Source organism: Lissotriton vulgaris, chromosome 4_1, assembly GCF_964263255.1.
Source record: "Lissotriton vulgaris chromosome 4_1, aLisVul1.2, whole genome shotgun sequence".
Lineage (NCBI taxonomy): Eukaryota > Metazoa > Chordata > Amphibia > Caudata > Salamandridae > Lissotriton > Lissotriton vulgaris.
In genome coordinates, this window is record NC_141691.1 from 1,379,581,809 (window position 1) to 1,379,608,531 (window position 26,723).

The 26,723-nt window shown below is 43.3% G+C and overlaps 1 protein-coding gene across 3 annotated transcripts in view; it reads left to right on the forward strand.

Moving 5' to 3' along the window:
* Positions 1–26,723, forward strand: part of LOC147724011 (mitochondrial enolase superfamily member 1-like) — a 376,214-nt gene that overhangs the window by 226,688 nt on the left and 122,803 nt on the right. For all 3 annotated transcript variants that reach the window (XM_086965612.1, XM_086965614.1, XM_086965613.1), the window contains 2 exons: positions 4,774–4,808; positions 10,612–10,699. In XM_086965612.1, the coding sequence (XP_086821738.1) occupies positions 4,774–4,808; positions 10,612–10,699 (123 nt within the window). The remainder of the gene's footprint in view (positions 1–4,773; positions 4,809–10,611; positions 10,700–26,723) is intronic.

Genomic DNA, 26,723 nt, shown 5'->3' on the forward strand with positions numbered 1-26,723 from the left:
CTAGGTTCGTAAAAACGAAGAAGCATCTGTCGTGCTTGTGGGCCAAGTAATAAGTAAAAAATATCAGGGTCCTCAAATTGAGGTGGGTCATTTCCATTTACAGCAAACTTTATGTTCTGTAACAAACAAGACAAATAATATAATATAAAGTTAGGAACGGCCCAGCCTCCCCTCAACATAAGAAGTGTCATGAATTTAGATGCCCGACGTGGGGATTTCCATCCCCATATGAATCTTTCAATCGTTGCTTGAAGTTTCCGCACTTCCAAGGGTGGTACCTCAAGTGGAACTGACCTAAAGAAGTACAGCACTTTAGGAAGTATGGACATTTTAAGAACATTGCGTCGTCCCACCATCGATAAGTGTAAACATTCAATTTTTTCTAGTTGTTGTTTTATTGAGCGTATAAGATCAGTCCAGTTGACCATGACCAGATCATAAAGGGATAGTCTAATTTTAATACCAAGGTACTTGGCTTCTGGGGTCACTCGATTATCATTAGGGCATAATCCTGCCGTACATACAATTTGTGTTTTTGAAATATTAAGTTTGTATCCTGCTACCCGGCCAAACTCTTTAGTTATATCTTCAATCTCGGGGGCTGCAGTGTCCGGGTCTGATGTTACAACTGCAATGTCATCTGCATATGCTAACACACGCATGCTACCCCCCGGAAGGATCATAGATGGTATATGTGCCACAGAGTACAAGCACCAGTCTTAATCAGTGACTTCATGATCTCTGGACAACCATGACCATTGGAATGCAGTTCAACAATCTTGTTCTGTGCCATGGCTGCCAGGGTGCCCATAAATGTGCCTTTTGACTCCAGTGACCCCACGCACGATGCCTTTTGTGTCAGCTTGCCCATTTCAATGATAGTTCCTAAGGGTTTGTGTCCATCACCACTCAAATCATGAATGTCTAGCATTATTATTATTATTATTATTATTAAAAAGGATTTGGTACCGCGCACATACACCAATTGGTTTCTTGGCGCTCAAGACCGGGTGGGTGGAGAACATTCAGGGGCCGGGCAGCTAGCCATGCGCCAAACGAAACAGGTACGTTTTTAGAGAGTTGCGAAAGCAACGATAGTCGGTAGACAGACGAATAGCAAGAGGGAGGGAATTCCAGTTAGCCGGAGCAAGGAAGGAGAAGCAAGCTCCTCCATGTTTCTTGCGGTTAAATCTAGGGGTAATCAGGAGGTTGTGAGCCGAGGATCTGAGGTGACGGGAAGGGACATAGGCAAGTAAACAAGAAGAAATGAAAGCAGGAGAGCATGAGAACAGGGATTTGAAAATGATGCAGGCCATTTTGAAAACACACCGCTGTGCAACAGGGATCCAGTGTAAAGTTTTCAGCAAAGGGGTGACATGCTGATGTTTAGGCTGCCGAAAAATTAGTCTGGCTGCCTGATTCTGGACCAGTTGAAGTCGGGAAAGATGGCAGGCAGGGACCCCCACGTATAAACAGTTGGCATAGTCTAGACGTGAGGTGATGAAGGCCAGGATGACAAGAATAAGGGCCTCTTGAGATAGAAACCTGCGAATCTTCCCGATACGGCGGAGGTGGAAAAAACAGGCCGAAGTGACGGTGTTGATGTGAGGCCGCATTGAGAGGTCACTAGAAATAGTCACCCCCAAGCTCTTCACTGTGTTCACTGGACAAGGAGGGGAACCCAAAGCTACAGGCCAGAAGTTGGGAGACCAGGGAGTAAGAGGACCACCGGTCACCGCCAGCTCCGTTTTACTAGGGTTGAGCTTAAGTTGACTAAGGTTCATCCACTCATAGATGAAGAGCATGGCATTTTGAAAATTAGAACAAGAGGAGGGAGAAGGATTGAGAGGGAAAATAAGCTGCAGATCATCTGCATAGTTAAAAGCGGTAAGTGAAAACTGACGAAGGGAGACAAGAAGGGGCTGCATGTAGAGGTTAAACAGAAGCGGGGATAAAGCAGAACCCTGGGGGACACCACAGGATAGAGACAATAGAGGGGCAGAAAAGAAAGAAAGCCGGACAGATTGAAAACGAGAATGGAGAAAAGATGCCACCCATGACAGGGCCAAGCCAGAAATGCCAGCGTTTCTGACACGGTCGACCAAGATACCATGGTCGACCGTGTCGAAGGCGGCTGAGAGGTCTAAAAGTACAAGGGCCTGGGACAGATTCCTGTCAGCTCCCTGTTTCAGTGTGTCCATGACTGCCACCACAACTGCCTCGGTGGAGTGGGCGGGTCTAAACCCAGCCTGTCGGTCGTCGAGGAAATGAGTTTCCTCGATAAAAGCACTGAGGCAGCGGGTGACATAGGTCTCTAAGACCTTTCCTAAATAAGGAAGGAGGGAGATGGGGCGGTAATTGGCTAACGTGGAGGGGTCAAGACCCGGTTTTTTTAAAATGGGGACCACCACAGCGCTTTTAAAAGCATTAGGGACAGAGCCTGACAAAAGAGATTGATTTAAGAGATCAAGAGGGGGACCGGGGCAAGCCGCGAAAGCCGCTCTTAAGATGGACGTGGGGCAGCAATCGTTAGGCGAGCCAGAGCTCACCGTCTGAAGCAATGAGAGAAAAGTATCCAGGGAGATAGGGGGAAATTTAGAAAACGAGTGGGGATTCGGGGGAGGGAGAACAGAGTCATGGGGCAGAGTAGAGAGGGGAATGTTATTTTTAATTGCGGAAATTTTGTCAGAAAAAAAAGAGTTAAGAGAGTTACACAAGGCTTGTGTGGGAAGGGGCTGAGGGGTGACCCGATCAGGAAGGGAGAGCTCGGCTACAATAGAAAAAATTTCTTTGGTCTTGGATGCCGAGGTCAAGACCTTCTGAGAAAAATAAGATAATTTGGCCGAGATGATCGACCGTTTATAAGCCTTTAATAAATCGGAGTACGTGACTTGGAGTAGAGGGTCATAGTTCCGCCGCCAACGGCGCTCAGCCTGTCTAAGGCGGAGTTTGTCCGCCTTAAGAGTGGAGGTAAACCAGCGCTGAGCGTCGTGGGGGCGTTTGGACTTAACAGTTTTGATGGGGGCAACGACATCGCAGGCAGAGGACAGCCATTGATCAAGAGAGGTAGCTTGGGAGTCCAAGTCAAGATAATCAGGGGGAGATGATGAAGCAAGAATAGAGTGGAAATGGGGAATGTCAGCATGTTTCCAGTTTCGAACCTGAAGGTTATGGGGGATCGGAGGACGGGTAGGCAAGAGTAAATGCAAGGGAAAGGAAATAAAAAAGTGATCAGACCAGGGGCAAGGGTAGACCAAGGGAGAGGGAATGTCGAGGTTAGTGGACCAGATCTGATCTAATGTGTGGCCTTTGTTGTGTGTGGCCACGAAGATGTGTTTGGAGAAATTTAAACCAAGCAGTGAGTCGGTGAACTCACGGGAGAGGGAGGATTCCTGGGGGTCTGAGGGCCAGTAGTTGAAGTCGCCCGCCACCAAAACCCGGGCGGAATTGATGGCAATTTGCGAGATCATACTACTGAATAAGGATGGGAAGAGAGGCGAGTTGCCAGGGGGACGGTAAACTAATATACAGATAAATGAGGAATTGGGAGAGGTAAATTTCAGTGTAAGGATGTCCGTATTAGCTATGGGTGGGGTGGAAAGGGTAGTGAACTGTAAGTGAGAGCGAATGATAGCAGCGACTCCGCCGCCAGGTCTGCCAGGGTTTCTATCAGAGTGGAGAATATAGTAGCCTGCAGGGATGGCGGCCAAGATGTCAGGGTAAGAGTCGGCATTTAACCACGTTTCCGTGAGGAGTAAGATGTCGATAAAACCTCCATCTAGGAGTTGGAATATGTCTAACTGATGTTTAGGGAGTGAACGAGTATTAAGATAAAGTAGTGTGAGGGGGTCACTACCACTAGGACTAGGCGGGGTCAACCGAGGTGCAACAGAAGGAGGTGAGGGAATGGGGAGGGAAGGTGAGGAGGGAATTGTAAGCGGGGGAGAGGATAGTATGTTATTGCCTCGGATGGTAGCTATTGCGTGGGGGGCAAGGAGAACATGATAGGAAAGGGCACGAAGGGCCTGAGAAGTATACACCAGACGTTGAGCAGCATGCCTGGCCCCTGGCCTCGGTCGGCTGCGGACGGGCGCAGACGGGCTTGACTTATGCGCGACTTCGGCGCGAAGTCGGCGCTCCCGCTGCGCTCGTCCGCTGCGCTTCCTCCAGATGACCATTTAAGCCGTCCAACGTGAGACACTAGACCGCTCACCTGCGCGGTCTGGAGGCAGGGCGGAAGTGCCAGAAAGCGGAAGTGGCGCTCTTGCAGGGACCCTCCGCAGCAAACGGCACACAGCCGAGGCGGACCGGGGTCAGGAGCGGGTGAGTAGCGGTAGGCAGATAAGCGTCACAACAGGAACGCAAGCGCTATCAGCCTTAGCGCGAACAACAAAGATTAAAACATGAGCGCTGAAGCTAGTGATCAGCTTCAGAGCTCCAAGTATTAAAATGCCAAAAGGGCTACTGCTCAGCATCAGCTGAAAGGAATAAAACGAAATGAAAAGCGCTTGTCAGCAGCGCTGCAGCACACGCGTGGTCTACAAACCACCAAGCATCTCACAAGATCATTCGGCTACCCCAAATAGATGTAGCTGAAGTTAATAGTATGTCTTCCCTTAATTTGGTTGAGGAGGAAACAACGCCTATCTCCTGCTTGAACGATGTTGATGTAATTTAATTCAGATGTAGCTGACAATATTGAAATGTAAAGGTTTTAAGGTTGAGATTTATTTGGTTATGTTTTTCATCTGCTTGTATGTACTTTCTCTACAGCTGTGCACTAAGGCATTAAAAGAAGGTTGGACAAGGTAAGGTTGGTCATTTTTTGCATACAGTGGTTTAAGTATTATTCCGTCTTATTCTGTTATTTTTGTGAATTTTTGAAAGTTCTTCCAAATGTAGGTAGGTTGCTCCAGGGCTATTTAAGAAGGGAAGGAAACACTGCCTCCATATCATTCAGACCTGGATGTCCAGCATCCACATGAAGCTTAACTCAACCAAGACAGCATTTCTAATGTTTGCAAAGAACAGCAAACAATAAACAGTGTAAATCATCTGGCTCTATTACATGACCCTTGGCGTCTTCAAACTCAAATTCCACTGAATATCAAGACACTTGGATTCAGCCTGGGCACCAACCTCACCCTCAAGGAACAGATTGTGAAGAAAACAAAGAGGGCCTGGTATCAGCTTTCTCCTCTAAGGATAGAGGTAACACTCAGATCCATGGCCTACACTCCCCACTGGCACCCCTTAAAGACATAATAAACGCTGGAGCACATCTCCTCCAGGGCCTGAAGAAATATGATCATGTATCCCTGATCCTAAGAGAACTCCATTAGCTCACCTTGCCAGCTAGCACCATTTTCAGAACCAACTGCATCTTTTGCAAAGCCATCATGACCAGCATTTAAGCTTATCTTACAGACAAGCTCACCTCCTCTTGTGGTTCTGTAAAAAAGAAAATAAAAAGACCGCAGGGCTTTTCCATCTATGCATCCAGGACCAGAAACAGTATCCTCATATTCATCTTGACAGTCCCAACTCTACTCCAACTTCGAAAAATGCATCATCTTTTTTTGAAAAACACATTTTTTATTGATTTAACAAAAAGCACCAGCCAATCATCACGACACCATGATAACATAGAAATATAGGCAATATTCCGAGTGACCCATTTAATAGGGATGGACAAATTCAAAACGATATACCGTTGAACATTCCCGGTGAGACGAAACCATTCCTCCCAACCACTTCCCCCAAACCCTTTGGTACTTCTTGGGACAGCTTCGCACCTCATACATGGTCTTTTGTTATGTTATGTTATGTTATGTAATATTCTATTTATACAGCGCACAGCTACTTAAAGTATCCCGGCGCTAACTCCAGAAAGTCATTCCAAACTTAGATTAAAGAGGTCAAAAAAGCAGCGTTTTTAGTCTTTTCTTTTCCTGTGTGGCACACCAGTCAACCCCAGTCTGCCGCCTCCCAACGTTGGGGGGGGGGGGGGGTCAGGGCATTTCCAGGAGGCCGCTATATCCCTTTTAGCCACCACCATTGCAGTAGTATAAAACAATTTCTCATTTCTAGATCCGTCCAGTCCGTCTGTGATTCCTAGAAACGTGTGTTTTGGATTGTGTGGGATTTCCCACCCCAGTACTTCAGTGAGTGCCTCCTCAATGTCCCCCCAGAATCTCGCCAAGCGTGGACAGGCCCATACCATATGGAAAAAGTCACCTAGCACAGGCAGGGGTCTGGCGAAGGCCTGCGTGATGAAGGCCCGCAGGGGTCAGGTAGGCAGCATGTAAATAGTATAGCTGTACCATGCGCAGTGTGGCAGAGGCGGTGACTGTCCTGGGAGCCATAAGGGCGTCGCGCCAGTCTTCTTCCTCCAGGGTGCCCACCCAGTCCTCTCATTGAACCAGTAGCCGATCTAAAGATGTTGGGGTGTTGTTGATCAGTGTCCGGTAGATGCGAGAGATGCCCCCCTTCCCCAGGTCCCCCAGCATAATCTGTGCCTCAGGAGGGCTATGGTCAGGAAGCTGTGTACCTGTCGTGAGGTGCGCTTGAAGAGCATGGCGCAGCAGTAGGTATCTGTAAAACTGTGACTGGTGCAGGGAGTGTCTAGTTTGAAGGTCTTGGAAGGAGCGCATGTGGTCGCCCACCCTTACATCTCCCAGTTAAGAAATACCTATAAGGTCCCAGGACCAGAAACCATGTAGCCCATTGACCTCCCTGAGCCAAGTGCCCTTCCACAGGGGTGTGCACTGGGTCAATGTGTGTGTCCACTTAGTGTGTCGCAATGCGGCTCGCCTGGCCAACAGCACGGAACACGTCACTTCTGGAAATCAGGATGGAATAGGCTCCCCATACAGCATCGACTGAACTCTGGTCAATCCCAGCTCACTTAGCTCCAACCTGTATGCCGGATTGGACCAACCTCCATTAACCAGTCGTGCAGAGATAGAAGACGTGTGGCCAAATAGTATAGATATAAATGGGTCATCCCTAGGCCCCCATTGAGGGAAGGGATCCTGCAGACGCTCAAAGCCAGGCCAGCCCTCCCTTTCCCCAGAGGAACCTAGAGGCCATGCTATCAAGGTCCCGAAACCAGGCCCTCGGAAAGTTGAAGGGGGTGTTTTGAAGCATGTAAAGGAACCTGGGGAGAATCATCATTTTAAAGAGTGCGACTCTCCCCATGGGGCTCAGGGGCAATGCTTGCCACTTCTGTAGGTCTGCCTTAGACACCTCTTCACTAGGGGAGTAACATTAAGAGCCCAGCTGAGTTCAGGGAGTAAAGTCACCAATATCCCAAGATATTTGAACGATTGGCGGCGGAGCGGTATGTTGGACTGCCAATCAAAACATTCTCTAGACGTGTGGAGAGGGAATAGGACCGATTTGTTGGGGCTGAGCCGGAGGCCAGAGGCCCGTACACAGGAATGGAGGATCTGGAGGCAGTGAGGGCCCAACCGCGCGGGTCGGCTAAATAGATGAGGACATCATCCGCATAAAGGGCGATTTTGTCTGGTTCCATATTGGGCCATCCCCAATCCTGCACCTGTCCGCTCAAGCGTATCAGGGCCGCCAAGGAAGATGCATCATCTTAAAGAACCCAGTATCAATTTGTATTAACAATCCACAAACCAGCTACTTTTCATATCACTCATTGACCTTCTGCTTGTCTTTGACCTTGTACAGCACTCTGCTACCTTTTGGCTACATTTGTGGTATAGTAATACCTTAAATATACATATCCTATGGTATGTGGATCAACTTTATAAATGAGTCGAAATAAATATATAGTTTGACATACATCTTCCTGTAAATGTTAACATTCATAAGGAATATGTGCATGACCAATAATTTAGTCAGTGTGCATAATGCTTTGAGCATTACAATACTATCACAATTGCTGGAGATGTTTCAAAGGAGTGTGCCCTAATTTTCAGAGGGTGTGGCCTCATACAATGGCGGGAATGCCATTGTTGCTGCTCCTACACTGTAGTAGCGGCACAGGGCCTACACCCTAGTCTTATTACTGACTCGAGCACAGGGACTTACAGGGTACTAGGACTTACACTTACTGCACCACAAAGGAAATGTTACACAGTCAGTTCTTTCTGTTATGGCATGATTTGAAAAATACCAAGTAGGTTCAGGGATTCCCCTAGGCACCCCCTGCAGACAAGTGCATTTACATACTCTACTCACCTACAGGAGTTTCCTGCCCAATTTGTAAATGCATGTCCTTCACCCTACATCTTTCAGTTTGTGCTTTCTCCAGCACAGGTGCCATTTTGTGGCTGCTCTTAGGACAATTCAGTTCTCTTGTAATATGGCACAAGGTCCTAGTCTGTGCTTGGTGCACCTGATGAGGGTAGACAAGGTCTATGTATAATGTACATAACCCAGTTCTGTAACCAATGGTCTATAGGAAGGGGGTGGACCCCTTTAAAAGTAATTTGCTATTAGGCATTTACCCATTAACATTGTGCTAAAATGTAGCTTTAAGCTTAGGTATTCTCTCAATGTCTCCAAGACGACAGCCTATTAGATTAGTGTCAATTACAGTACCAATGAGCTTACTAAATGTGCTGAACTGCAACAAAAAAATGGATAGATAGGATGGACAGGCTCTCGATCAATGAACGAAACCTGCTTCCAGAAATTGTCGTTGTCTTGATGCCTTGATGCTAATTTATTTAGAGAACAATATACCCATTGTAGAAATGTGTACTATAATTTTCAGTAATTCACTTAAACCGTTACTGACACATATTTTTGGAAAATGTAGTTCCTCTCTATGGCCACAGAACTCCTCAGTGTGTTTGTAGCATATGTTGGTGTAGATACGCATGCTCTGCAGACTCCTGCCATCTAGTGTTGGTATCGGACTTTCAGACGTCTTCAAAGAAGTGTTTTAAGTCAAGGGGTTTAGTTTGACTCCTGCCTTAGATGTGAATGTGCAAGGGCTCTGACTCCATGTTCAATTGTTTTCTTCTGCCATCAGATTTGGACATGTACCGCTGGGGCTATGAGTTTGAGGCGGTCGTCAACCTCTTGTTCGGGCCCATCGGATTATTTTGACTCCGATACTTGAGGAAAAAACTCTCCTTCATCCATGTAGCTTACCAACACCTCTCAGAACCCAACCTATGGTTGACTCCTAACTGCCACGTCCTCAGGGCTTCATCTGGGTCACCTGCTCCTCGTCTTCAATGACTTCTTAGTGGAGAATGCACACATAGTGAGCCAGCGGACACCCTTTCAAAAATGTCCTCAGTAAAAAGAACAATGACCGACCACCAACAGTTGTGTTACCTCTGCCTCTCCTCCGACCATAACATTACAGTGTGCGATCCTGCCTTACCTTCCACTCAAAGAAAACACTGTAGTAGCAATGAGAGAGAAGGTAAGCACAACAGAGGATGCAGCGACTAGTCTCTAATAACGCCCCGTGCATCTTCGGAGAGCATTCCTCACCCGACTTTGAGGAGTGTGAAGAAGCCAGCCCTTCTGACATTCCAGCCCCCAGGTAACGCCTAGCCCCAACGAAACCTGTTCTTTGAATCCGATTGAGAGGAAGAAGTTCACGCGGCACCCCTTGTTTCCATACGCTTCAGTCCCAGGACAAAGACCTTGGCAAGGACCGTGAGTATGGTTGGCAATGAAAAACACACCACACCCTTCAAGGGTTGAGGCATAGCACCACCCCTGAGGGGGTCGGGCATCGAGCCCTCCAACTAAGGCGCAGCCTTCCAGACCTCCACCACCCTCAGGCTCTAGTTGGCACTGGCCAAAGACCTCACAACCCACAACTCCCAAGCCCATTGCCCTCAACCACTTGTGGTCGTCGAGCCTGCAGATACTTCAGAGACCTCAAGCCCTTCCAAGGCCAAAGACCATTTCAGTGGCAGCACAGAAATCTTCCTCGAAGCCACCATTGGTGCCGAAAACAACTGCTGCATTGAGACTTCTTTGGGTCTGAAGACTTGGTCAGTGTCGAAGACCTCTTCAATGGCAGACTCCAACGACTCAGAGAAACACATCCTTTAGACGCTCCAGGAGGCGCTGGATGTGAGGCAGAAAAGACTAATCGTACACCCTCGAGCAAGTAAAATCTCTACAAAGATGCCTGTGCTCAGGCTTGTGGAGACTTTGCCTTGGAAGAGGACACCAAAGAGCTTGCTTTGGATTTCCTCCCATGCTCCCAAGCATAAAAGATGCAAAGGCATGGGCATCGGCCCCTCAATGCCTTCCTCATCTTCCCCCTCGTCCACCACCTCCACCACCAAATCCTCCACCTCTGCCACTGCCACCTCCTACAGCACCACCTCCTATTTGCCAGAGAGCTCCCCACACTCTTCCTACGTGGAAGGCAGTCCTTGCCACCCAATGAACCCTTATGATGCACCGTTAACCATTGGATGACTATGATGTAGATTTGCGGAAGATCCAGACTTTATCTGGTAGGGGCACAAAAGAGACGCAACGGCGCTGCAATTGTCACAAGGGGCTTGTAAATCTGCCCCTGCATATGTATCATATCAGATATGTGATGCTGTGTTATAGTTACCGTGCAGGCATTCATGCATTTTTGTATTGTAGGTTTAAAGTGAAAGTTGGCGCAGATCTCCCTGATGACATTCGCAGGTGCAAACTTATACGAGAACTCATTGGACCCAACAATCTCATGGTGATTATTGTGTTTTGTGAAAACAGAAGTCTGTGGGTAGAGGAAGTTTGTCTCTTTACCATTGTTTCTCAACCATATATTTCCTGCTCTGTCTTCTCTTGCTTCCTCACAACTGTATTTTATTCTCCATTGTTTTCTGTCCGCCAGGCTTTTTCCACCGGTGGGCCTGCCTAGGTTTTCACAGCATTTCTATAACTTTTAGCACCTATCTTCTCTTGTACCCAAACCATTGACCTTCGGCTTCCTCCTTTTATCCTTTGTTGGCATTTAAATTGCGAATTTGTTGCTATTATTTATCATTTTTCTTTTGTGATTTATCTGTGCTCTATATTGTTAGTCTTTTTTCACTGTTTCTTTCACCTGTCACATTTAATCTCTTCTGTTTACCTATCTTACTGTAACGCGACATCTGCTCTTAGTTTTTGCCTTTAATGTTTCTCTCCATTCTCCTGAAATGCGAGTATACTGTTGTGGCAATTGAAGATGCCTCTTCCCAGAGCATATAACATCATAGTGACACTCACAGCTGTGCTTGACAGGGCACAGCTGTGATTACCAATTCAGCAGGCCACAGAAGAGAATACCACAACTGTCTCTTCGGGGTCGCATTTTTGCCTCGTGTATAGTGTAAATGATTTTGAATTTAAAAACTGGTAGCCAATGTCGAGATTTAAGTCCGGTATATCATGATTGTGTTCCCAGAGGTTGAGGGAGGGGTTGCCTGTGTGATTTCACAGGTTTTGCTATTCGTCAATAGCTGTTTTGAGAGACATTTATAGACGTCATCACAGCAGTCTACTGACCCATTACCAAGGTTCTTTGTCGGTTCCAGTCAAAGATTGGTTCACCTTAGTAGCAGGATCTTACTGAGTTGGACAGTTGAAGTTAACACCAATAACTACAGGGTAAACTTGTGGAATAAATGAAAGGTCTGTATGAAAGATTAGCCCTAGATTTTTTATTTTTTTAGATGGGGATTTGGGTTTTTGGGTCGTTTAAAAGCAAGGCTATTACAGCCAGGTGCTCCTGGTATTAACATCTCTGCTTTAGTTCCATTCAGATAAAGGACATTGTTTTTCATCCAATACAAAGTGTGGGCAAAGCATTCTGCAATGCTTATCTTCACTGAGTTATTGTCCAGTTGGATGTAGATTCGGGTATCATCCACATACAGTTGGAAAAGTATCTGATCATGTGTGCCAGAAGTATGTGGATGTTGAACAGTAGCATGAGACAGAATACCTCTTGCCAGACACCGAAAATCATTCATTATATTGAAAATTCGTCTTTCCTATTGCTCACTTTCACTTTTTGGCTTTTCTAATGGAGAGAGCAACAAATCCATTTTAAGACATAATCCCACCATTTCAGTGAAGTGCTAAAGTAGCCCCGCCATTTCAGGGTTATTTTACAAATAATCTGGCATAAATCTCTTGTTAGCTGCGGAGAGATCAGGGGGAATTAGAGTTGCTTGCTTGCTTCTCTTCATCCAAGGCGGAGTGAGGATTTTCCTTATGATCATTAGTGTTGTTTCTTACTAGCACCCTTATATCCTTGCCTCTGTTTTTACCCCTTTGGATAGTGACTTGGGCCATAGGCCTTACAAAGTGTGATATTTTCATTTTAGGTTCACCAGGACAGCACTAAACTACTTTAATCAATCAATCAGTATTTGTAGAGCATGCTAATCACCCCGAGGGGTATCCAGGCGTTGCGTGGGGAGGGGATACTCGAACCGCCTGGTCTTGAGGCCGCTCCTGAATTAGGCGAGGGAGGTAGAGGTTTATAGGAGGATGGGAACTCAATTGAGGGTTTAATCCCAGTTTGGGGCTAATGCAATGGGAGATAGGGAATCTTGTTGAGGGTGTCACTACTGGCGTTACTTATGTTCAGTTAGGAAGATCTCTCTGTTTGGTGTCTTTTGTGGTTCACTGCAGACACATTTTTTTACTAGGCCCTAAAACCTTCTCTACAATTGCCATTGTAACATTTACTCAAAGTGGTATTGGGATCTGTCGTATCACGTGGTAAATAACAATAGAGCATCTTTGAGCGCAAGTAAATAAAGAGGGATCATCCATATGTGTAATTGTATTACATGGCATGTAGTTTCAATATTGAACATGGACAGCAAGCCCAGGGTTCAGCCTGCAGAGTGTGTTGCTTCACTAATAATGTGCTTCAAACCTAGATCACCTTGGTTTTCAAAGAGGTTGGAAGCTGGTTTGGAGTTAGGTTGGGTGACCCCGTAGTTTAAATCATGTATTAAAAGAATTGTCTTTAATGTGACCTACAGGTGTAAGGGTAGGGCAAGGATTTCTGTTAATAAAGTAAGTAGTTAACCTGAGTTATATGACAGCTGTGATGAAGCAGCATTTATTACTAATCACGCAGCATATTGTGAGGAACACAAACAATACTAATAACATGTGATGTACTGCCCTGCAAGTAAGTTCTGTGGAACAGATTTGTGCTATTGAGACCCTCTCTTTGAGCATGAGTTTAAAGTTAGGAGCAATGAGGTCACTGAGGATGGTAGTTGAATTGTCTCTAACCCATGTCTATATGAGACCATAAGGGGTTACGTTTGGAGGCGAATTCTTAGACAACCACAGGGTTAATCTTTTCTTTGCGGAAGGACTGGTGTCCCAGCCTTAGGTTGAGGTTTTCGTACTGTGGTAGGATAGGATTGCTGTTCCACTCTATGGTATCTTAATTGAGTAATATTTGTGATCTTGATGTGATATCTGCTCTGTAGTCTTGGTTTCCAGCATGTGATATGCATTGACGAAGGTGTAGGTTCATTTGACTTTGACAGCTTGTTTTTGCGAAGAGGTTGGGGAAGATTTATTTTTTTTATTTTAAAGATTTATATAGCACGCAGCTATCCAACAGGGTTTCCCGCCTTTGACAGCGGAGCAAGCACGATAGAAGCTCAGTAGGCATTAGGCTTGGTTATAAAGAAAAGTCTTGTGCTTTTTATGGAAAGCAAAAAGGGATTGACAATTCCTGAGTTCTAGCGGAAGAGAGTTCCACAATTTAGGTCCCAGGAAGGAAAAGGAACGGCCACACATATGGGCCAGCGGTACTCTAGGGACTGAGAAATGGGAAATATTAGCTGATCGTAGATTGCGAGAAGGTCGATAGGGATTGACAAGATTGAGTATGTATGCGGGGGCCAGGCCGTGCTGAGCTCTAAACGTGTAGCAGAGAGCCTTACATTCGATACGCTTGCCAACCCAGAGCCTGTGGAGTTGAGAGAGCATAGGGGAGACAGAGGCAGGGCTAACAACCTAAAGAGAAGGCTGGCAGCTGTAATCTGAATGAGCTGGAGATGGCGTACAGAGGTCTTATCCGCACCCAGATACAATACATTACCATGATCAAGTCTGGAGATCACCAAGGCCTGCAGGACAGTCCTCTGGGCAGCAGGTGGGATTAGCCAGAGAATTTTCTTTAACCATTTGAGGACTGCAAAGCAGCCCAAGGTGACTCCCAAGACCTGAGCAGCGAGAGAAAGCTTGTTATCAATGGAAAATCCCAGGTTCATAACCTTGGGAACCGGGGTGGGTAAAGGTCCCAGAGATACAGGCCAGTGGTTGGCTCCGCAAAGCTCAGGATTGTTCCCCTGGATGAGCACCTCCGTTTTAGAGCCATTCAGCCTTATAGCATTGTGGACATCCACAAGGAGATGTCATTAACTAATCCTCCATGGTTTCTCTCCTTTGCTGAGATCACCACTGTGCTGTTGGCATAGATGTTAACTGTGAGCATTCTATGGAAGTAAAGTTGCAATCCGCATCCATTTGTTGACCTCCAAGAAAGTGTGCTTTTTGAAATTTTTATCATTTACAGGTATGTTTCTTGACAGTTTGTGGGATGCGTCATAAAGAACAAGACATGTTTTTATTGTGCCTGTTTTTTATGATGATGTAAAAATCTGTAGCAAGAAACTCTTGGTGGTCATTTTGAACATTTTCTTTGATGACTTACCACTGTTAGAGGTCTGTGTCTGTTTTGGGTGTGGGATGGAGACACCCAATGGTCCTGTAGAAGCGTTCTAGTATCTCGGACTACTAGTGGATTAGAGAACTGTCATATAGAATGGAAGATGGAGAAGGCAGAACTGCTATTCGTGCTGCAAGTTCTTGCACCAGAGGGTAAGCAGAGTGGAATAGGAGGTCTGTTTGATGAATACTAAATATCTCCTGTACGCTATATGTGTTTCCTCAGTGCAATCCAACATCCCTTGCAGAGGCAGGAAGTGCAACTTTGCAAGTAGCTAATTTTGAAGACGCTAAGAAAGGGGCTCTATAAGCATCCACAGGGTGGAATCTGTGGGTGAAGAGCAGTGAACTTCAGTTCAAGTTGAGAAACTACGCTAAAAGGAGTATGCCATACTAGTGAGAGGTGTGGCACAGCGACCCGAGTGGCTGACTTCGGAGCACGGGCTCACGGTTGGCTTCCCAGCTACTGCTCGGTTCAGCACCATGTAATTCTGGGCAATCGCTCGCTTAATCTCCCTGACAGCCCCCAGTTCCTTGAAAACCCACTTATGCCAGCCTTTGTTGGCACTAACATTAGGTGAATTGAAAAGGTGTGATGATTAGCTGGAAGGTTTGTTAATACCCACATTGTTATGACCAGTTAACAACACCCCTGTACCTTCGCGGGGAATGATTATCATTCCGCTCATGAATTTAGTACATTAAAAATATGCATTATTGTGGATTTCCACTGCACTAAATTCCATTTTTTAAGGATCTGTAATTCATGCTCATATTTGACTTTTGTCCACCTCCACCTAAGTTTAGCTTATGTTCCCCATAAGACTTGAGAGCCGAGTCTCCAAAGTTTCATATAGTTCAAAGGATAAGCAAACAATCTCCCTCACTCACCCAATTTGATGTCTTTATCTCTTTCAGAAATGGAAATGGCCCATTTGTAATAGGTTTGTGTACTTGAAAATGTGCCTTTCTTAACCTAACTTTCACACCTATCCTGGCTGTCTGTTGCCCTAATGAATGAAGGATTGCCCTTCTGTAGGCCCGAGCTTAGTTGACATAGACCATAAATCTGTATTAGGAGGGGCAGGTGGGTGCCAGTAGGAGTATTTTCCTTTTATAGTATAATTCCATATATCGCGAACTACTGATTAGGCAAACAGGAATAGGCAATGGCTTCACTGTGAGGACGTTTAAGGGTCGAGGGAGAGATTACCATATGATACCATAATGATGCTCCAGATAGGAAATCAACAGTGTGAAGAGCCAGGCTGGGTTCTAAGGGGCCTATTTAGGACAAAGTCATGCAGTGACAGAGAAGAGGCAGAAATGTGCCATATATAAGACAATACAGTGCATTCTTGCCTTTTCCTCTACGCTGGTGCCCTTTTGACGGCCTAATGCGGCCTAATGCCAACGCAGGCACCCTTTGCAAGGTTGTCTGCATTGCATGCAGGATTGTTTTTGTGCTGGAAGGGACACCTTCCTGCACAAAAACAATCCTGAGAGGCTTTTTCCTCTTTCTCTGTGTGCTGCAGAATGCCTCTCATGGGAAGGCGGATCTTTTTGGCGCATTTCCGGGTTTACCAGTTCTGGTAAATCTGGGAAGGAGTGGAAATCATGAGAGTTGCATGGGAATACCCATGCAACGCCTATGGAATTCCTTCCCAGGGCTGAGTAAGGCAATACGGTGATTTGCACTGCGTTGCCTTGCTTTGGATTTATTGAGCCACTCAGGGACATGCAAAGTGGTCTTGCATAGTTTCATAAATCTGACTTAAGGTTTGCATCACTCTTGACGCAAACCAGCTCATATATAGGCCCCTAAGTGTGATGGCATTCAAAGAAATGCAAGTAATCAAGCACAGAGGCCCACACCCTAACAAGGCAATTGTGCTTAATTACCCTATCAGAACTTCAGAAAAGTTCACTTGACCATATAGCTATTTTGAACATTTAATATAAGCGCATATTTGGTTTGAGAAACACATAGTGATCTCTGCTGTGTCTGGCAATTATTTCACAGTAGAATGACGTCCAATTGCTGGAGGAAAAAAATGCCCTGGCACGTTCTATTTCTGCAGTGCTGGGCTTTTCACGTAAATTAGGGGTGAAACCCCTGGAGGCAGTTTTAAAGGTATATGCTGCTAAGTGTATTGCCATCGCCACGTATGGCGCAGACCTATGGGGTTTTAGGCCAGTTAAAATGCTTCAGGTAACGGAAGATAACTTCCTTAAAACGATTCTCTCCCTGCCACGATCCACGGCCGGCTTCATAGTACATCAGGAATGCGGCTTGGATTATCTGGAAGATCGAATCGCTATGGCCCCTCTATTAAAATGGATTTCAGTCTGGCTTGAACTGGAAGTGAATCATGACATTTTTAAGGACTGTCTAAGGCTAGATCATTAGGACAAGATCCCTTGGTTGAAATATGTACAACAATTATGTGTAAAGTTAGGTCGGCCTGAATTGTTTAATGAACCATCTAACTTAGTAAAAGGTGACCTGAAGTGGGTCAAAAACACTTTTTTGTTGAACCGAGGGATGGACAGAGAAGGTGTGGAGCTGTTAAAGCCATCTGTCAGGACTCATCAACTGATTGCATCCTCTGGACATGATCTGGAACTTTACCTAAAGGTTGTTAATAATTCAAATCATAGATTCCTTTTAACCAAGGTCCGATTAGACAAAATTCACCTGCTAATTTCTGGTCGTCCTGGTTGGACTAAGCCACTTGATTTAGAGTTGTGTAAATGTGATGGCTGTTCAATTATGGATACTGCACACTTCCTGTTTTTCTGTGATCATTTTGGAGGTATTAGGAAAAAGTTCATCATACCCCTGTTAAAGGGGAAAGGGTTTAGGCAAGTTAAGCCAGCTTTACTATATCTCAAATGGTACACAGTCAAAATATCGAGTTGATAATATCGAAGTACCATATTATCGAGTCCTAAAAGTCAATGGTAAGAAATATCGACAACCAAAATATCGTCGTTGAAAATATCGATTTATGTGTGTGTTAATAATATCGAAGACATTAATATCGAAATATGTAATATCGAAGCTTAAAATATCGATAGGCAAAAATATCGATATTTAAAAGTGATGTTTTAAAGTATGTTAAGTAATGATATAGTAAAATGTTGTCTATATATAAGGTAATTTATAAATATAATTTAAATAATTTTAGTTATAAGTGTAGGAGCGGGATGTAGAGTTTATAGGGGATAAGGGTGGGTAGTGTTTTAAAAAAGTATAGTGTAATTATAGAATAATAAAATTCGAATTTTAATTAAAATTTCAAAATTACGAAAATTGTAATAAATATTTGTAAAAGGCGAAATTTTATAGAAATTTATGGAGTATTGTTACATTTTTTGTAGTTAGCTTTCAGCGACGGCCCGTGGAGGGAGTTACGGTGGGGCAGGAGGGCGGGGAGGGGGAGGGGCAGGGCGGAGGTTGCTAAAAACCGGCATATGGATAATTGCAGGTAAGTAAACAATTTAATTAATAAAAACGAATTTCGTAGCTCGCACTGCATTGCATTTTGCGATGCAAGGCGCACTACGAAATTCGTTTTATTAATTAAATTGTTTACTTACCTGCAATTATCCATATGCCGGTTTTTAGGAACCTCCAACCTGCCCCACCCCCTCCCCACCCTCCTGCCCCACCGTAACTCCCTCCACGAGCCGTCGCTGTTAGCTTTTGTGTATGTAGTAAAAAGTATTGTAAATATATATTTATTATTAAATATTTAAGAAATAATATATTTATTTTTAGATATTTAATAAAGAAAAGTATCTTAATTTTAGGAGCGGGATTTAGAGTTTATAGGGGATAAGGGTGGGTAGCGTTTTAAAAAAGTATAGTGTAATTATAGAATAATAAATTTCGAAATTGAAAAATTTTTCAACATTTCAAAAATTGTAATAAATATTTGTAAAAGGCGAAATTGTATAGAAATTTATGGATTATTGTTAAATTTTTTGTAGTTTGCATTTGTGTATGTATAAAAAAGTATTGTAAATATATATTTCTTATTTAATATTTAATTAAGAAATGCATAATAATTTTAGAAACGGGACGTAGAGTTTATAGGGGATAAGAGTGAGTAGTATTTTAAAAAAGTATAGTGTACTTATAGAATAATAAAATTCTATTTTAAATCTAAAATTCTAAAAATCGAAATTTCTACGAATTATTAGCAATTAGCGAAATTGTATAGCAATTTATGGATTATGGTTTAATGTTTTAATTGAAGGGTGATTGGAGTTGGAATAGTTATTTATTAAGGTTTACTGTCCAGCACTTACCCTAATTAAATGGTGATTGGAGTTGGAATACTAAATTAAATAGGTTCTGTGTCCAGCACTTACCCTAATTAAATGGTGATTGGAGTTGGAATAGTATATAATTAAGGTTCTGTGTCCAGCACTTACCCTAATTAAATGGTGATTGGAGTTGGAATAGTAAATTAAATAGGTTCTGTGTCCAGCACTTACCCTAATTAAATGGTGATTGGAGTAGGAATAGTACATTAAATAGGTTCTGTGTCCAGCACTTACCCTAATTAAATGGTGATTGGAGTTGGAATATTAAATTACATAGGTTCCGTGTCCAGCAATTACCCTAATTAAATGGTGATTGGAGTAGGAATAGTAATTTATTAAGGTTTACTGTCCAGCACTTACCCTAATTAAATGGTGATTGGAGTTGGAATAGTAAATTAAATAGGTTCTGTGTCCAGCACTTACCCTAATTAAATGGTGATTGGAGTTGAAATAGTAAATTAAATAGGTTCTGTGTCCAGCACTTACCCTAATTAAATGGTGATTGGAGTTGGAATAGTATATAATTAAGGTTCTGTGTCCAGCACTTTCCCTTATTAAATGGTGATTGGAGTTGGAATAGTAAATTAAATAGGTTCTGTGTCCAGCAATTACCCTAATTAAATGGTGATTGGAGTAGGAATAGTAAATTAAATAGGTTCTGTGTCCAGCACTTACCCTAATTAAATGGTGATTGGAGTTGGAATAGTATATAATTAAGGTTCTGTGTCCAGCACTTACCCTAATTAAATGGTGATTGGAGTTGGAATAGTAAATTAAATAGGTTCTGTGTCCAGCACTTACCCTAATTAAATGGTGATTGGAGTAGGAATAGTAAATTAAATAGGTTCTGTGTCCAGCACTTACCCTAATTACATGGTGATTGGAGTTGGAATAGTAAATTACATAGGTTCTGTGTCCAGCAATTACCCTAATTAAATGGTGATTGGAGTTGGAATAGTAATTTATTAAGATTTAATGTCCAGTACTTACCCTAATTAAATGGTGATTGGAGTTGGAATAGTAAATTAAATAGGTTCTGTGTCCAGCACTTACCCTAATTAAATGGTGATTGGAGTTGGAATAGTAAATTAAATAGGTTCTGTGTCCAGCACCTACCGTAATTAAATGGCGATTGGAGTTGGAATAGTAAATTAAATAGGTTCTGTGTCCAGCACTTACCCTAATTAAATGGTGATTGGAGTTGGAATAGTAAATTAAATAGGTTCTGTGTCCAGCACTTACCCTAATTAAATGGTGATTGGAGTTCGAATAGTAATTTATTAAGATTTAATGTCCAGCACTTACCGTAATTAAATGGTGATTGGAGTTGGAATAGTAAATTAAATAGGTGCTGTGCCCAGCACTTACCCTAATTAAATGGTGATTGGAGTTGGAATAGTAAATTAAATAGGTTTTGTGTCCAGCACTTACCCTAATTAAATGGAGATTGGAGTTGGAATAGTAAATTAAATAGGTTCTGTGTCCAGCACTTACCCTAATTAAATGGTGATTGGAGTTGGAATAGTAAATTAAATACGTTCTGTGTCCAGCACTTACCCTAATTAAATGGTGATTGGAGTTGGAATAGTAAATTAAATTGGTTCTGTGTCCAGCACTTACCCTAATTAAATGGTGATTGGAGTTGGAATAGTAATTTATCAAGATTTAATGTCCAGCACTTACCCTAGTTAAATGGTGATTGGAGTTGGAATAGTAAATTAAATAGGTTCTGTGTCCAGCACTTACCCTAATTAAATGGTGATTGGAGTTGGAATAATAAATTAAATAGGTTCTGTGTCCAGCACTTACCCTAATTAAATGGTGATTGGAGTTGGAATAGTAATTTATTAAGATTTAATGCCCAGCACTTACCCTAATTAAATGGTGATTGGAGTTGGAATAGTAAATTATATAGGTTCTGTGTCCAGCACTTACCCTAATTAAATGGTGATTGGAGTTGGAATAGTAAATTAAATAGGTTTTGTGTCCAGCACTTACCCTAATTAAATGGAGATTGGAGTCGGAATAGTAAATTAAATAGGTTCTGTGTCCAGCACTTACCCTAATTAAATGGTGATTGGAGTTGGAATAGTAAATTAAATAGGTTCTGTGTCCAGCACTTACCCTAATTAAATGGCGATTGGAGTTGGAATAGTAAATTAAATAGGTTCTGTGTCCAGCACTTACCCTAATTAAATGGAGATTGGAGTTGGAATAGTAAATTAAATAGGTTCTGTGTCCAGCACTTACCCTAATTAAATGGTGATTGGAGTTAGAATAGTAAATTAAATAGGTTCTGTGTCCAGCACTTACCCTAATTAAATGGTGATTGGAGTTGGAATAGTAAATTAAATAGGTTCTGTGTCCAGCACTTACCCTAATTAAATGGTGATTGGAGTTGGAATAGTAATTTCTTAAGATTTAATGTCCAGCACTTACCCTAGTTAAATGGTGATTGGAGTTGGAATAGTAAATAAAATAGGTTCTGTGTCCAGCACTTACCCTAATTAAATGGTGATTGGAGTTGGAATAGTAAATTAAATAGGTTCTGTGTCCAGCACTTACCCTAATTAAATGGTGATTGGAGTTGGAATAGTAATTTATTAAGATTTAATGTCTAGCACTTACCTTAATTAAATTGTGATTGGAGTTGGAATAGTAAATTATATAGGTTCTGTGTCCAGCACTTACCCTAATTAAATGGTGATTGGAGTTGGAATAGTAAATTAAATAGGTTCTGTGTCCAGCACTTACCCTAATTAAATGGTGATTGGAGTTGGAATAGTAATTTATTAAGATTTAATGTCCAGCACTTACCCTAATTAAATGGTGATTGGAGTTGGAATAGTAAATTATATAGGTTCTGTGTCCAGCACTTACCCTAATAAAATGGTGATTGGAGTTGGAATAGTAAATTAAATAGGTTTTGTGTCCAGCACTTACCCTAATTAAATGGAGATTGGAGTTGGAATAGTAAATTAAATAGGTTCTGTTTCCAGCACTTACCCTAATTAAATGGTGATTGGAGTTGGAATAGTAAATTAAATAGGTTCTGTGTCCAGCACTGACCCTAATTAAATGGTGATTGGAGTTGGAATAGTAAATTAAATAGGTTCTGTGTCCAGCACTTATCCTAATAAATGGTGATTGGAGTTGGAATAGTAATTTATTAAGATTTAATGTCCAGCACTTACCCTAATTAAATGGTGATTGGAGTTGGAATAGTAAATTAAATAGGTTCTGTGTCCAGCACTGTAATGGCTGACCTTTTCTGGCTCCTTTAAGAGGGAGAATGATGGAGAGTGACTCCAGTCTATCACCCTTATAGCATAGGGATTAGGACTATAGATAGGATCTCTGTCTTTTATATAATAGAGTATTTTCGTGTCCCTTTCTTTAGAGTAGGGCTTATGAATTCAAGCTAGGGGATAGATATATAAGTATTAATCATGATTTGCCCTTTTGCTAATGTGTTAGGATATTTTCCATGGTGTTATGCGTATTGTGGGCCCTGTAGGCCTTAAACGAGACAAACTCCATCTTGCCCTCTGCCTGCTAGCTCGAGAGGCCTTCTAGGTCAAGTGTAATGTTTTAGTTTCAAGCTGTTGTTCGCTTGGAGAGAACCGGCTCAGGCTGGCCCTTATCGAAGGAATGTATTTTTCTCCACTCCGAAGACACAACTTCAGGCCGGCCGGCTGGGAACGTGTCCTTGGTACGGGGAGGTACAAGAATTTGGTGGGCGGCAGGCTACTGGCCGTAGCTTTCCATGAAGGAACAGGCTTTGATATTAGCGAAGGTGTTAGTTAGTCGACAGTCAGTTCGTAGGCGGCATCTAGCCGTTAGCATCTCTGCCATTAATTATTTCATGGCGGACAGTCGCCATCTTTGAAGTCCGAGAAAGATTTAAGACCGAGACTCTCTGAGAAAGACTGAAGGAGAATTAGCGCGGAGCGCACTGAAACAGAGAGAGAGAGAGATACGGTAGCTAATAACCAGCAAGGTTCCAGTGGCTTGGAGGGAAGCAGACGAGGTTGAGCCTAGCGGTGCAGACGTGTACTTGTGACGGCTGGGGTGTGACTGCGAGACGAGCCAAGACACAGAGACGAGAAGGGAACCTAGATGACTGCCGAGTCCCGGCTTCACATTAATAAGGTGACATCCGCCCTTTCCATAATAAGCGCGCATTCTAATCTTTGCCTTTTCTTTGCATAATCCGTGTTGCATAGTACTGTGTTATATATTTATTGACAATAAATACCCTAGTTCTTAGTGAACTGATATGTGCCGTGTATTCTTGTTCAATCTTGGTAAACGTGGTTTCTAGGTGGTTGTTGTTTATATGAATGGATGAGTAACCCCAATCAGGTAAGTGGTGATCACATAAATAGGGAGCGAGTGGACCTTTGATGCCAAGGATAAGAGGCACATTATACTATTCGGAAACCGTACTAAATTCTATTATTATAGTTTTATCCCAAGTAGACAAAGGAGAAATTGTTCCGATAGGTGCTCATAGGAATGTGGTCGTCGTTGATATACGGCGTTAGTGAGAGCGTTGGGGTGGATTACCAGCGCGTATACCCACAGGATTGTGGCTTGTGTAAGTGAGAGCGTTGGGGTGGATTACCAACGTGTAGGTTTGCCGGATTGTAAACCGTTTGGAAAAGAGAGCATTGGGTTCTGAAGGCCCATGTGTAGACACGCCGGATTGTGTGTCATATCTGCCCTGGGGTAGATCAGTCTGGGTCGGAGTGGCCGCGAGACTAACTGATGTGAATAAGATATGGTAGAAAACCTATGCATGTTTATTGCTATTTCCCCCATCCTTAGGTACGACTTGTACATACATATATATATATCTATATCCATTGTGAATACGTTATAAGGAGGGAAGTGAGTACGTTCTGGCTGGGTTATAGGGGCCCCTAGGGACTGATCCCATCTAAACGGAAAATCCGGCCATTACATCTGGCGTCACGAACTGTTTACGAAGCCTGTGTGCGCTGTATTGTTTTGATCTTGTTGGTTTGCGCTCGGCTCGTACGTATATTTTGTGTATAATTGTGTATATAATTTTTGTGTGTCAATATGTTTGCGAAAAAATCACCGTCGGTTTTTAAGTTACCTATTCAGATTCCCGGCTGGGAGTCTACGCCTTACGAGGCTTTGGCCCGTGAGTGGGCAGATTCTACTGGATTGAGTGAAAATTGGTCTTCTTGTTTGGAGCAGGCGGAGCCTGCCGATGTGGTATCAGGCTTACAGAAAGCGCCAGTAGTGAAGGGTGATGAGCTTCCTATTTTGGGGCGCAGAGGTTGGATTGTTCCTAATGCATATAGAATTCTTCATGAGAGGTTTGTTCAGCTGCAGAGGCAGTTTAAGGACATGGAAGGACAGGGTGTTGAGTTGCAAAATGCTCATACTCTTTTGCGCTGTCAAAATAAATTGCTTGCAGACAAACTTGAAACATATCAGACCATAGCCGAAAGAGCTGCGGTCCGTATTGCACGATATAAGTACAAACATCGTCGTGGTCGTGTATCTACACGGAAAGTGCGTCTGGTCGTAGCAAAAGCCGGAATGGATTGGAACCCTGATGAGTGGGATGGTAATATCTGGGATTCAAATGCTTCAGACTCCTCGGCTGAGGAGGGTGATAAGCGCGAATCTTCTCGCTCCGGACGTGATTGTAAATCTGCTTCTTATACTGATACTGTTACTCACAGCGACCGTGCTCGCTCTTCCCATTCGGATGACGTATCTTGCCCCGATTGTTCTGCTAAATCTAAGATGCGGGCTTCCTCGGCAGCTCTTCCTGAGGTTTCTGCTCACCCTGTGTTTCGTCTCAAATTCCAACAAGCCCCTGGTAATCCAGCTGGTATTGCTTTGGATTGTATTGAGGACTTTACTCAACAGGAGGTTAGTGACATTTTACAACGATTTCGTCAACGGCCTGGTGAGGCCTTGCTTACTTGGATAGTGCGCCTTTATGAACTAGGCGCTGCCGGTATTATGCTTGATGATGTTGATTGCTTACGCTTTTGCTCTTTGAGTTCTGATTCCACTATTCAAGATCATTTTCGGAACTATAATGGTGCTGGTCAAATTACTTTGCTCCAGCTTGCGTCTGACGGCTGTAACCACAAATATCCTACTGAATCTGATTGGCCTGTTAATGACAAGCCATGGTACACTTTGCGCGATGCGTCGCAACGTTTGAAGGAGGAAGTCATGAAAACTGCTATCTTTCTCAGTACTTCTGACAGATTGCTGGATGGTCTTTTAACATCTTCTGTGCGTAATCGCATTATCCGTTCTTCGCCTGTTGCTTACAAGCAGGTCATGATGACTTTGTTGATTAATCAAACTGGCAATCCTTTGTCTGCTGTGCTTGAATCTGTTCGTCAGCTTGGTGAGCTGGGTGAGTGGTTTAAACCTGAAAGACAATCTCGACCTGAGGGTCGTACTGCTGGGGACTATAAGTTCTCTAGACGTGACATGTTTCTTGCTCTTATTGCTGATGGTGTCAAAAGGGAGGACATTGACGGTGAGCCTAATAATCGCTTATGGGATATGTTTCGTAAGCGTGGTTTAGATCGGAAAGAGGGTGCCCGTCGTGTGCGAAAGAATGAGTATGACCGTGGTTCTGATGACAGTGGTGATGAGAGACGACGTGTGGATTCTGATCGCCGTGATGATCGGCGTTATGAACGTGATGTATCCCCTCATCGTAATTACGAGAGAGGGAGAGAGGGTGAACATGAAAGGGGAGAGATGATCGTGTTTCCAACCGACATAGAGAGGAGAGGAGTTATTCCCCTGAAATGAAAAGAAGGGAGGATCGTAACAGACTTTCTGACCGTAATTCACAGTATTTTGAAAATGACAAAAATCCGTTTCGTAATGGAGACGGATATGAACAGGACATTTCGATACCAAAGAAAACAGACCATTTACCCTGATTTGTCTTGGTTGACAGAACGCGGGAAAAATGACTAGGAAATAGGTCAAGCTCCAGTACACAAGTGGGCTCACAGAGACAACAGACCCTATGTAGATATTGAGATTTTTTGGAAACATCGTAATATCCAAAGGGCCCGAGCACTAGTTGATACAGGAGCGGAGGCCACTTTAATTCACGGAAAATCAAAGAAATTTAAAGGACAGTTTTTCACAATTACTGGTTTAGGTGGAAAAGAGACCCCCGCAGTGCAAACTACACTTGAAATTAAAATTGGTAGGATTCCTCGTAGAGAATACTCTGTGTTAGTTGTACCACTTTTGGAGTATATAATTGGAATTGATATTTTAAAAGGAATGACTTTGCATCTGGATGATGGTTGTTATCAATTTGGTACTAAACAGTACATTTCGACCAGACCCGTACGGGTTGGCCGTTTACGGATGCCCCCTATTAAAATTCCTCTAGCCACGAAAGTGGTTTCTCAGAAGCAATATCGTATCCCAGGTGGTCATGAAGAAATTAATGCTACAATTCAGGATTTGGTTGACGCGGGAGTTATCACTCCGGTCACGTCTGCTTGGAATAACCCCGTCTGGCCCGTGCGCAAAAGTGATAATTCTTGGCGCATGACTGTTGATTATCGAGAATTGAATAAACATACACCTAAATTGGCTGTTGCAGTACCAGACATTGTCACTTTGATTGAGAGAATTCAAAAGCA